The sequence below is a fragment of the Diplotaxodon limnothrissa genome, linkage group LG3, assembly GCF_057381915.1.
Source record: "Diplotaxodon limnothrissa isolate DT_005_m linkage group LG3, D_limnothrissa_male_GT1.1, whole genome shotgun sequence".
Taxonomy (NCBI): domain Eukaryota; kingdom Metazoa; phylum Chordata; class Actinopteri; order Cichliformes; family Cichlidae; genus Diplotaxodon; species Diplotaxodon limnothrissa.
The window spans coordinates 37,507,406-37,518,016 of record NC_140598.1 but is presented as its reverse complement, the minus strand read 5'-3'; the positions used below and the strand labels follow the sequence as shown (position 1 = coordinate 37,518,016).

At 41.6% G+C, this 10,611-nt stretch overlaps 1 protein-coding gene across 4 annotated transcripts; it reads right to left on the bottom strand.

Moving 5' to 3' along the window:
* Positions 1-2,769: 2,769 nt before the first annotated feature.
* LOC146635704 (uncharacterized) lies at positions 2,770-9,983 on the bottom strand. 4 transcript variants are annotated; one of them, XM_085348588.1, is made up of 4 exons: positions 9,812-9,983; positions 6,862-7,125; positions 3,600-4,004; positions 2,770-3,446 (listed from the first exon to the last, which is right to left on the bottom strand). In XM_085348588.1, exons 1-4 carry the CDS (start codon positions 9,981-9,983, stop codon positions 2,770-2,772), a joined length of 1,518 nt encoding a protein of 505 aa, XP_085204714.1. The 4 variants fall into 4 exon arrangements, with proteins under 4 accessions (XP_085204714.1, XP_085204700.1, XP_085204708.1 ...); XM_085348574.1 differs by having other exon boundaries at positions 2,770-3,972; positions 6,950-7,125; XM_085348582.1 differs by having other exon boundaries at positions 2,770-4,007; positions 6,994-7,125.
* Between the last annotated feature and the right edge of the window lie 628 nt (positions 9,984-10,611).

Here is a 10,611-nt window from a genome sequence, read left to right as displayed (position 1 = left end):
AGGCTCCTAGAGTCACTCTGTTGGAGTTGTGACTCTAGTTTCCTCCCGTAGCGCTGCTTCGCCTCTTTCACCGCCCTCCGCACGTTATATGACGCGGCTACAGGAAGCGGTGTCTGAAAAGGGCTGGGAAAATCATCAAAGACCCCAGTCACCCGTCACATGGACTCTTCACCCTCCTGCCCTCTGGGAGGCGCTACAGGAGCCTCCGGACTAAGACCACCAGGTACCGGAACAGCTTCTTCCCCACAGCTGTCAGACTCCTGAACTCTGCCTCCTGACATCTGACCCACGTTAAACTCATGGACTGAACATACACACACCCACAATGGACAACTGTACCCTCAAACACACAATAATAACATGGACTGAACCACCACTCACAACCACCAGCACTTTATATAGCCTCTGTAGAAACTATCTACACCCTCACTTATCTTAACTGCACTACTGTATAGCTCTGTGTAAATAATCATTCTGTACATTCGATAATTTTTAATCCTACAACTGTTTACAACTTGCATAGTTCCCATTTCTGTATAGCTGTATATCTCAGATTCTGTAAAGTTATTTATTTCATATTCTGTATAGTTTTTCATATTTATATCCTGTTCATATCCTGTACATAGCTTGTACTCACTACAGCCTGTACATACTTATAGTTATAGAATATTCACAACATAGTTCATACCGTGTACATTATAACATACCATAATAGACCCATTTCTGTAATATACTCACATATCTATATTATTGCCAATATATATTGTAATATATCTATATCACTAAAGCACTTCTGGATGGATGCAAACTGCATTTCGTTGCCCTGTACCTGTGCATGTGCAATGACAATAAAGTTGAATTCTATTCTATTCTATTCTTTCCAAACGCCTTCGATGCTTGTTTCCTGTGGGGGAAGACGGCGGGTCTGTGTGCGGCGCTGGAATGGTTGCGCTGTGCAGGACGACTGCTGTGTTTCCTTCGGATTACTCCTCACCCCCTACCCAACCCCTGTGGCTTGTCACGTGCTCCAATGTTGTGATGTGGACATTTATGTGCTCTCTGTGCAGAGGAGTTTTTTTTGTTTCCTGTTCTCATGCTGTCCTCCCATAGGTGCCCAGCATGAGGAGAGGTCTCTTTTTATTTTTCCTCTCGTACTTTTCCCATTGTTGTGTACTTTTTCAGTGTTTTTTTTCTGTAATGCTGCCAATCTCCGACTGTATTCCCATGTGATGTCTTTGTTGTGTGTGTAAGTCGGGGGGGAGGGGGGGGGGGGGGGGGGGTCCTATTCCTCTGCGGGGCGACCTGCATATGGCCAATAAAGCATTCATTCAATTCAATTCAAGAGTTGGATGTCACTCAACTGTGAAGGAGAGCTGATGGTGTCAAAAACTGAATTATGTTATTTGCAAAGTGAATTTTATATATCATTTGTTTATCCAGCCAAAAAAACCTCACTGACTTTAAAAATGTATTTTTTAAGCATGAGCTGGCTGTAAACATATTTCAAGTGGCCAAAAAGGAGTGGATTGGTTATAATGTTGGTACAATAATGCAAAGTCATAAAGACACTTTTACACTTTGTATATAACCCCTTTGCAAATCCTGCTCACTAAAGTCTATTAGACAATTTAAGTAAAGACATTATACATTACAAAAAACAAAACAAATGGAAACATTGGAATCACTTTTTAGCAAAACACCCAATTTAACCCTCCGGAAAAACTCTCTCCACACACACACACACAATGATTTATGAGGCAAAACCAAACACGTCTCTTAGGCTACGTTCACACTGCAGGTCTTAATGCTCAATTCCAATTTTTTTGCCTGCTTGTTCACACTACAAATAAAATGCAACAGCAAATGTGCTCTAGTGTGAACCCTCAAAGCAGCCCGCATGCGCAAAAAAAGACGTCTCACACAACGCGCTCTGTTTAGACCCAGAGCAAACCGTATTGTTTGACTGTACGTTTCCCAATTTTGCTTTGAGTAATAAAGTTATTGTGTTATTTACATATGGCCTAATAATGATCCTTATTGCTGTTTTAGAGAGGAGCGGTGCTTCAAAGGATAGTTGCAGATTTCTGTCAAAATCTGCCGATTGTACAGTACAAATAAAATTTCCACGTTCCTCCAACGCTGTCTTACCAACTGTTTCACTAACATCCACACGAGATGGCCAGGAAGCGTTCGCGATGTCTTCTCCGGCGCTGATAATTGGCGTCTGTCTTGTGTCAGTGACGTAAAAGACGCCTTTAATGCGACGTGACCATACAAACAGCAGTCGCTTTCTAAAACATCAGATGTGTATCGGATTCAGCACCACATACGAAAGTGACCCAGATCGGATTTGAAAATATTGGATTTGTGCCGTTCACACTGTCATACCATGATCGGATATGGGTCACATAGGGTCAAAAAAGTCGGATTTGATGCGCTTTTGCCTGCAGTGTGAACGTAGCCAAAGATTAGTTTCACATTTTCAGAAGTGAGTGACATCCTGGAATGAAGAAAGATGAAAAGATTTTGTTCAAAGTTTTATTTCATATAAAAGCTTTTTGTTCACAACAAACATATATTCACTGAATATAATCATTAAAATTACATTTTATAAATCACAGAATCACAACAGAAGGATTTATCTTAATGTTAAGTGAGGTCACCAATAGACTGGAGGGAGATTAGAACACTTGACAAGCTGCCACTGCCTCTGCTTTCACTGCATTGAAATCACTCACAGCTGTCTCACACTTTGTAAGCATGAATATTTCAACCAGTATGAATTCTTATGTGTTTCTTTAAGTGTGTGTTTTGACTGAATTTCTTTCCACAGGTGCTGCAAGAATACGCCTTCTCACCTGTGTGAGTTCTTGTATGAATTTCCATGTTTGATTTCTCACTGAATCTTTTCCCACAGGTTCTGCAAGAATACGGTTTCTCACCTGTGTGAGTTCTTACGTGAGATCGCAGTGTTGAGTTCTGAGTGAATGTTTTTTTACAGGTACTACAAGAATACGGCTTCTCACCTGTGTGAGTTCTTGTATGAATTTCCATGTTTGATTTCTTACTGAATCTTTTCCCACAGGTGCTGCAAGAAAACGGCTTCTCACCTGTGTGAGTTCTTACGTGAGATCGCAGTGTTGAGTTCTGAGTGAATGTTTTATTACAGGTACTACAAGAATACGGCTTCTCACCTGTGTGAGTTCTTGTATGAATTTCCATGTTTGATTTCTCACTGAATCTTTTCCCACAGGTTCTGCAAGAATACGGCTTCTCACCTGTGTGAGTTCTTGTATGAATTTCCATGTTTGATTTCTCACTGAATCTTTTCCCACAGGTTCTGCAAGAATACGGTTTCTCACCTGTGTGAGTTCTTGTATGAATTTCCATGTTTGATTTCTGACAGAAACTTTTCCCACAGGTGCTACAAGAAAACGGCTTCTCACCTGTGTGAGTTCTTATGTGAGCTTCTAGTGCTGACTTTGAAACTAATTCCTTCCCACAGGTGCTACAAGGATGTGATTTCTTACCTGTGTGAATTTTCAAGCACTGACTGAATTTTGTCCTACAGGTCCAACAACAACAACATGATTTATTACGTGTGTGAACTCTCCGATGTGTAGTCAGATCGGATTCAGAGTTGAAAGTTTTTCCACAGCTGTCACATTTTAAAACATTTGTCTTTGTTTCAGTTTTACTCTGACTGTCTGACACAGGAGTGCTGTCTACTCTCTGATCGTGACTTGTCTTTCTGTGATGTCTTCTCTGCTTCAGCTCCATGTTTCTAGTTGATCCTGAGTCCACATGCTGACTTTCTACTTGATCTTGGCTCTCTGCTTCAGGAGAGCTGTGAGAAAGGAGCTGCTCACTGCTTAGTTTTTGTTCAGTCTCCTGCTTCAGTCCAAGCTGCTCTCCCTCCTGACTGCTGCAGAGCTCCTCCTGTTCCTCTTTAATGTGTAGAGGCTCTGGGTCCTCCTGGTCACAGACCTGCTGCTGTGTGGGGTCTGAAGAGACAAACGGAGAAAAATGATAGAAAAACGGGTGAAAATATTTTGTAAACTCTGAATATTCTCATTACTTTCACATTTCTCTGTGAAAATGACCTGAAATCCATTTTCTACTAATTTGCCACACACCAACACAAATCCCTATCCTAATAAGGACACACATATGATCTTTCTCTTAGTATTAAGGTATGAGCACAAAGCCAAAAACACAAATTAAAAATGAAAACCAATAGAAAGAGACTTTAAAGTGGTCGTCATAGTGATTTTACTTTATAAACATGAACAGGTAGAAATGGAGGCTTCGGCCTGACTGCTCATCAGTTTGTTATCTGTTGAAGTTCAGGGTCTGGTTGCTGGGCTATTGTCTACAGTATAAAATATGTGCAAAGTATTTTAAAATATAGTGTAGTGGCAATTCCTTTTGTTTGACAAACCAAGCATCCCACAATTACAATTCCACAAGCTACTACTGTACTGAGATAATACAGGGAGTGCAGAATTATTAGGCAAATGAGTGTTTTGTCCACATCATCCTCTTCATGCATGTTGTCTTACTCCAAGCTGTATAGGCTCGAAAGCCTACTACCAATTAAGCATATTAGGTGATGTGCATCTCTGTAATGAGAAGGGGTGTGGTCTAATGACATCAACACCCTATATCAGGTGTGCATAATTATTAGGCAACGTCCTTTCCTTTGGCAAAATGGGTCAAAAGAAGGACTTGACAGGCTCAGAAAAGTCAAAAATAGTGAGATATCTTGCAGAGGGATGCAGCAGTCTCAAAATTGCAAAGCTTCTGAAGCGTGATCATCAAACAATCAAGCGTTTCATTCAAAATAGTCAACAGGGTCGCAAGAAGCGTGTGGAAAAACCAAGGCGCAAAATAACTGCCCATGAACTGAGAAAAGTCAAGCGTGCAGCTGCCAAGATGCCACTTGCCACCAGTTTGGCCATATTTCAGAGCTGCAACATCACTGGAGTGCCCAAAAGCACAAGGTGTGCAATACTCAGAGACATGGCCAAGGTAAGAAAGGCTGAAAGACGACCACCACTGAACAAGACACACAAGCTGAAACGTCAAGACTGGGCCAAGAAATATCTCAAGACTGGTTTTTCTAAGGTTTTATGGACTGATGAAATGAGAGTGAGTCTTGATGGGCCAGATGGATGGGCCCGTGGCTGGATTGGTAAAGGGCAGAGAGCTCCAGTCTGACTCAGACGCCAGCAAGGTGGAGGTGGAGTACTGGTTTGGGCTGGTATCATCAAAGATGAGCTTGTGGGGCCTTTTCGGGTTGAGCATGGAGTCAAGCTCAACTCCCAGTCCTACTGCCAGTTTCTGGAAGACACCTTCTTCAAGCAGTGGTACAGGAAGAAGTCTGCATCCTTCAAGAAAAACATGATTTTCATGCAGGACAATGCTCCATCACACGCGTCCAAGTACTCCACAGCGTGGCTGGCAAGAAAGGGTATAAAAGAAGAAAAACTAATGACATGGCCAGCTTGTTCACCTGATCTGAACCCCATTGAGAACCTGTGGTCCATCATCAAATGTGAGATTTACAAGGAGGGAAAACAGTACACCTCTCTGAACAGTGTCTGGGAGGCTGTGGTTGCTGCTGCACGCAATGTTGATGGTGAACGGATCAAAACACTGACAGAATCCATGGATGGCAGGCTTTTGAGTGTCCTTGCAAAGAAAGGTGGCTATATTGGTCGCTGATTTGTTTTTGTTTTGTTTTTGAATGTCAGAAATGTATATTTGTGAATGTGGAGATGTTATATTGGTGTCACTGGTAGAAATAAATAATTGAAATGGGTATATATTTGTTTTTTGTTAAGTTGCCTAATAATTATGCACAGTAATAGTCACCTGCACACACAGATATCCCCCTAAAATAGCTAAAACTAAAAATTACTTCCAAAAACATTCAGCTTTGATATTAATGAGTTTTTTGGGTTCATTGAGAACATGGTTGTTGTTCAATAATAAAATTATTCCTCAAAAATACAACTTGCCTAATAATTCTGCACTCCCTGTATTTTTTTATGGCTTATTCGTCCAGTTTGGCAAGCAATAGCAAGATTAATTTTTTATTACTTCCTGCTGCTGCTTCGCCTGCTCTGGTAAAAAAAAAAAAAAAAAAAAAAAAAAAACATAGGCCAGTGCATGCTGGTCCAATACCAGTCTCTATATTTATACAAACAAATGGCCCTACAGCTCTTACTGACTGACTTAACAAGGTAAACACCAAAACCACACCAAACATTAAAACAAATATTAACCTACAAATAAAACTTGTGAATAAACCCCAAAATATAAGTCAACTAACAACAAACTTTAAACAAATTTTAAAATGAAAAAAATAAAGAACAAATAGCTCCAACATATAAGATACGGTACTGTACACACATACAGATGTTTTAAGATTATACAAAGGGTTTGAAAAAGCGTAGGGAGGGTTATTATGGCTTAAAACATCTAAAAAATAATTTTAGAAAAGATATGGTTTCCATTTCATTGATTCGTACCTAATGTGGTGGGTCCCAGAACACAACCCTCCTGATAATCGAGGAAATACTGTATTTAGAAAACAACCAACAACCCTTTAAGGCAATAAAACTTCATTAAGCTAACAGCTTAGTTAGGTTCCAGACTCAAGTCAGTTTCTTTGACTTATACCAAGTGGAGGTTTAATGTTACATGTTAAGAGAAAAGAGATGCATTCATGCTGATTGGACTTTTAATTCTTTCTGTGCTTCTAAAAAGGAAAAAAAAAACCTGTAACCTGTGATTAGGATCCTACATGAGTCATATTCATTTTAATAATATAAAAGCAATAATAATTTTACATACCTATTCTATCCAACTTTAACTCTGGTTTCCAGATGGTCTCCAGCAGTGTGAGTCGCTCTTCATCAGTCCAGACAATAATGCCTTCAGCCTCCTGCTTCAGTCCAAGCTGCTCTCCCTCCTGACTGCTGCAGAGCTCCTCCTGTTCCTCTTTAATCTGTGGAGGCTCTGGGTCCTCCTGGTCCAGACTGGAGTTCCTCTCCTGGTTACAGACCTGCTGCTCATCCAGACCCTCCTCTTCCTCACAGACATGTTGTTGTGGGGGGTCTTGAGGAGAAAAGAAACACAATAAAAAGGTCATTAATGTGATGAACAGTAACAGAAAACACTATTTTTAAAAAGCACTTTGTGCGTTTGGCAGCCATCCTAAAAGGTTGCCCCCTTTAGTGGCCTCCACAGGAGATCATCTGCCTGCACCACACCATCTCTAGCACGCTCCGCTTTCACACTAACTCTCTGCATGTCCTCCTTCACCACAGCCATGAACCTCCTCTGTGGTCTTTCCTCCTCTCTTACTGCCTCCTAACAGGTCATCCACTTCGGAGCAGTCTGGTAACAACTTTTAAAGTTAAATGTGTATTGTATATCTGAGATCTACCTTTATCTTTACTGCTCTGTCTCAGTGCTTGGAGAGGAAAACTGACACTCGATGAACTCAACAGTGGAATCTGTTCGACAAACACTTTAAATAAATGAATCAAAATATGTCAATCAAAAAAGGAGCTTTCGTTAACTATATTTAAATTTAACTGCAGAAAACTTCGGTCAACATATTTAATCATTTATTGAAATCTGGTTTTGTGCAATGATATAAACTAGTTTAGATTTATTCTGGATATTCTCACCACGGCTGAGGGTAGTGTTATTCCACCTAATCTAGCAGTGACCATGGACCGGTGTTCCAGATCTACTGGCGTTTAGATCAACTGGCGTTGGTCGAACAGATGTGTGGCAGTCTTGCGTTTCAGGAGCTGCTACTGACAAACCAGCAAAAAACGCCAAATGTGTCATCTGTGACACTTGTGAGGTTATCTCAAACACACTCCGTCAGTCTTGATGCTGTTGAACAACAAAATGTTTAAAAATGTGGCAAGTTTACCTGGTGATATCCTCATGCGCGACGCGATCGCGAAAACAGCAAACAATTAACACCACGCCGATGTTGTTCACAGGACAGCAAGAGTAAACGATCGGGAGACTCTTGTCGTCGTTATCGTTCCCCTCGCACGGTTTAGTTCTCCGATTTCAGCGTTTTTGCTTCACAACTAAAGCGAACAGTTTACTTTGTGCACTAACATGGAGTCGAGTCAACCAGCGCCACCTCTGGCCAAGTGCCACAGCCTACAGCCAGATCAACCTGTGACACACATCTGCACCTGCTGCTATGATCGCATTGAGTAGAGACTGAGTGGCTGCACTAACCCCTGATACATCCAGATCTACCCACAAACATGTTGACAGATGCAATCCCAGCAATGTGGATTGTCAACACTAAAAACAATCAGTAAGCAAAGACAACAGGGATCACTTTTTTCTGTTTATTTAGCACCCACAACATCTGTAGTCGCCTTCTGCACAGGGAAAGTCCACACACACTGTGTGGTACCACTTTCCACAGAAGGTGCATTCGATCTGCAAGACTGAATGAGATTGTCAGAGTCATTGTCTGACTGTTTATTACTAATCACCTGCAGTACATTCACAGTAACTGCCATCTCCTTACAAATGTTTATTAGATTAACCACACTTATACAGACTGTATATAACAACCAACTCTAAAATGTTTGTTCGCAGAGAAAAGACACAGACAGACTACGCTAACGACATGTGATGTTACAACTGTTAACCATTCCTCGCCGTCAGTCCCCTGACCGTGGTCGGGAGACGCGAGGGGAGACGCTTCCTCCAGGGCCGAAGTTTGTCCTCCTTCGGGGTTAACTCCCTTCACTTTTGTGGAGTAGTGAGGCAGACAGAAATCAGCCGAGGCACCGGAGAGTACTGAAGAGATGAGGCTTTAATAACAGTACTGCACACTTCGAAAACACACTGCATAGTAGCCCGTTAGAACGCTGCTCCCGGTCGCCCTCTCTACCCATGACACACTCTCCCTCTCTTTTTCCTCTTTCGCTCCCCGCGTTTCCTTCACGCGCATGCTCACACACACACATCACATACACTCCTTACTGCATCCAGTCACACACAAGACGGCAATTCCCGCAACACAACACTAGTGAAATATTAGTGTCATTTCATTCTTTTCAAAGGTTTATTTGCATGACGCACAAACAGACACAATTGAAAGGTACAAATGTGCATGACACGAATTCAAACGTGGTGCAGATGTGTGTCACAGGTTGATCTGGCTGTAGGCTGTGGCACTTGGCCAGAGGTGGCGCTGGTTGACTCGACTCCATGTTAGTGCACAAAGTAAACTGTTCGCTTTAGTTGTGAAGCAAAAACGCTGAAATCGGAGAAATAAACCGTGCGAGGGGAACGATAACGACGACAAGAGTCTCCCGATCGTTTACTCTTGCTGTCCTGTGAACAACATCGGCGTGGTGTTAATTGTTTGCTGTTTTCGCGATCGCGTCGCGCATGAGGATATCACCAGGTAAACTCGCCACATTTTTAAACATTTTGTTGTTCAACAGCATCAAGACTGACGGAGTGTGTTTGAGACAACCTCACAAGTGTCACAGATGACACATTTGGCGTTTTTTTGCTGATTTGTCGGTAGCAGCTCCTGAAACGCAAGACTGCCACACATCTGTTCGACCAACGCCAGTTGATCTAAACGCCAGTAGATCTGGAACACCTGCACCAGTCCAACATAGTCCATCACTGGACACTGACCCACAGCACTGATAAATACCCAGTTTAACATCTTCTAGTAAAGTCAGTCACACTGAAGAATCTGAGCTTGAACAGCACAGAGTTAAAAACATGTCCATACCTATGATGTGTGAGTTTCTGTCGGGTTTCCGGCTGATATCCAGCAGTCTGTGCTGACGGTTGATCTCCTCCTCATACTGGACGATGGTTTTTTGAACCTCTGAGAAGATTTCCTCACCAACAGCAGTTAGTCTCTCCTTGATGAACTCTCTCAGATACTGAGCTGAACTCATTGCTGCTTCACAACTGAAATATTTTCATATAAGATCACCAAACTAAAGTCCTCGGCTAAGTGCAAATCAAACATGAAGCTTACGTCGTCTAAGCTAGCGGTTCCCGCTTTTCGTGTCACGTGATCAATCCTCAACAGTCCCATAGGGCCGCGGTCTTTATATTTACATGTTGGTCACATTATACAGACAGATAATAAAAGACTGTTAGACTTTGTAAGTTGAGTCTTTTTATGGTGCGTGAGAATCCTTTTCATTAAGTATTTTCAGCTGTTTGTCGCTCCTCTGCGCTTTAGTGATTCTTCTTGTCATGTCTATGTTTGTCCACCAGGTGTCCTCCTCGGCTCAGCTCTGTGTGACAGTTTTCTACAACCATGATGAAGAAGAGTTTCTTTGTTTTTCAGTCTCTCTGCTCACTTTAATGTTTACTGCTGGTTCAGTTGTGTAACGATTTCTCACATTTGAAGTCAATCACACTGAGCTGAACATGAAGTTCCTGCTAACACAAAATAAAGTGAGTGACATCCTGGAATGAAGAAAGATGAAAAGATTTTGCTCAGTTTTATTTCATATAAAATCTTTTTGTTCACATTAAAGATAATGGTATCTTCATTTAAAAGAATCTTTAAAA

Bases quoted from the DNA above. Each gene is read 5' to 3' on its own strand.
- LOC146635704 (XM_085348574.1), bottom strand. From the start codon at position 9,983: ATGAGTTCAGCTCAGTATCTGAGAGAGTTCATCAAGGAGAGACTAACT. The intron at 7,126-9,811 runs GTATGGACATGT...TTTCTCCTCAAG, and splicing joins CAGAAACTCACACATCATAG to ACCCCCCACAACAACATGTC. The intron at 3,973-6,949 runs GCTGAAGGCATT...TGTGACCAGGAG, and splicing joins AGCTTGGACTGAAGCAGGAG to GACCCAGAGCCTCTACACAT.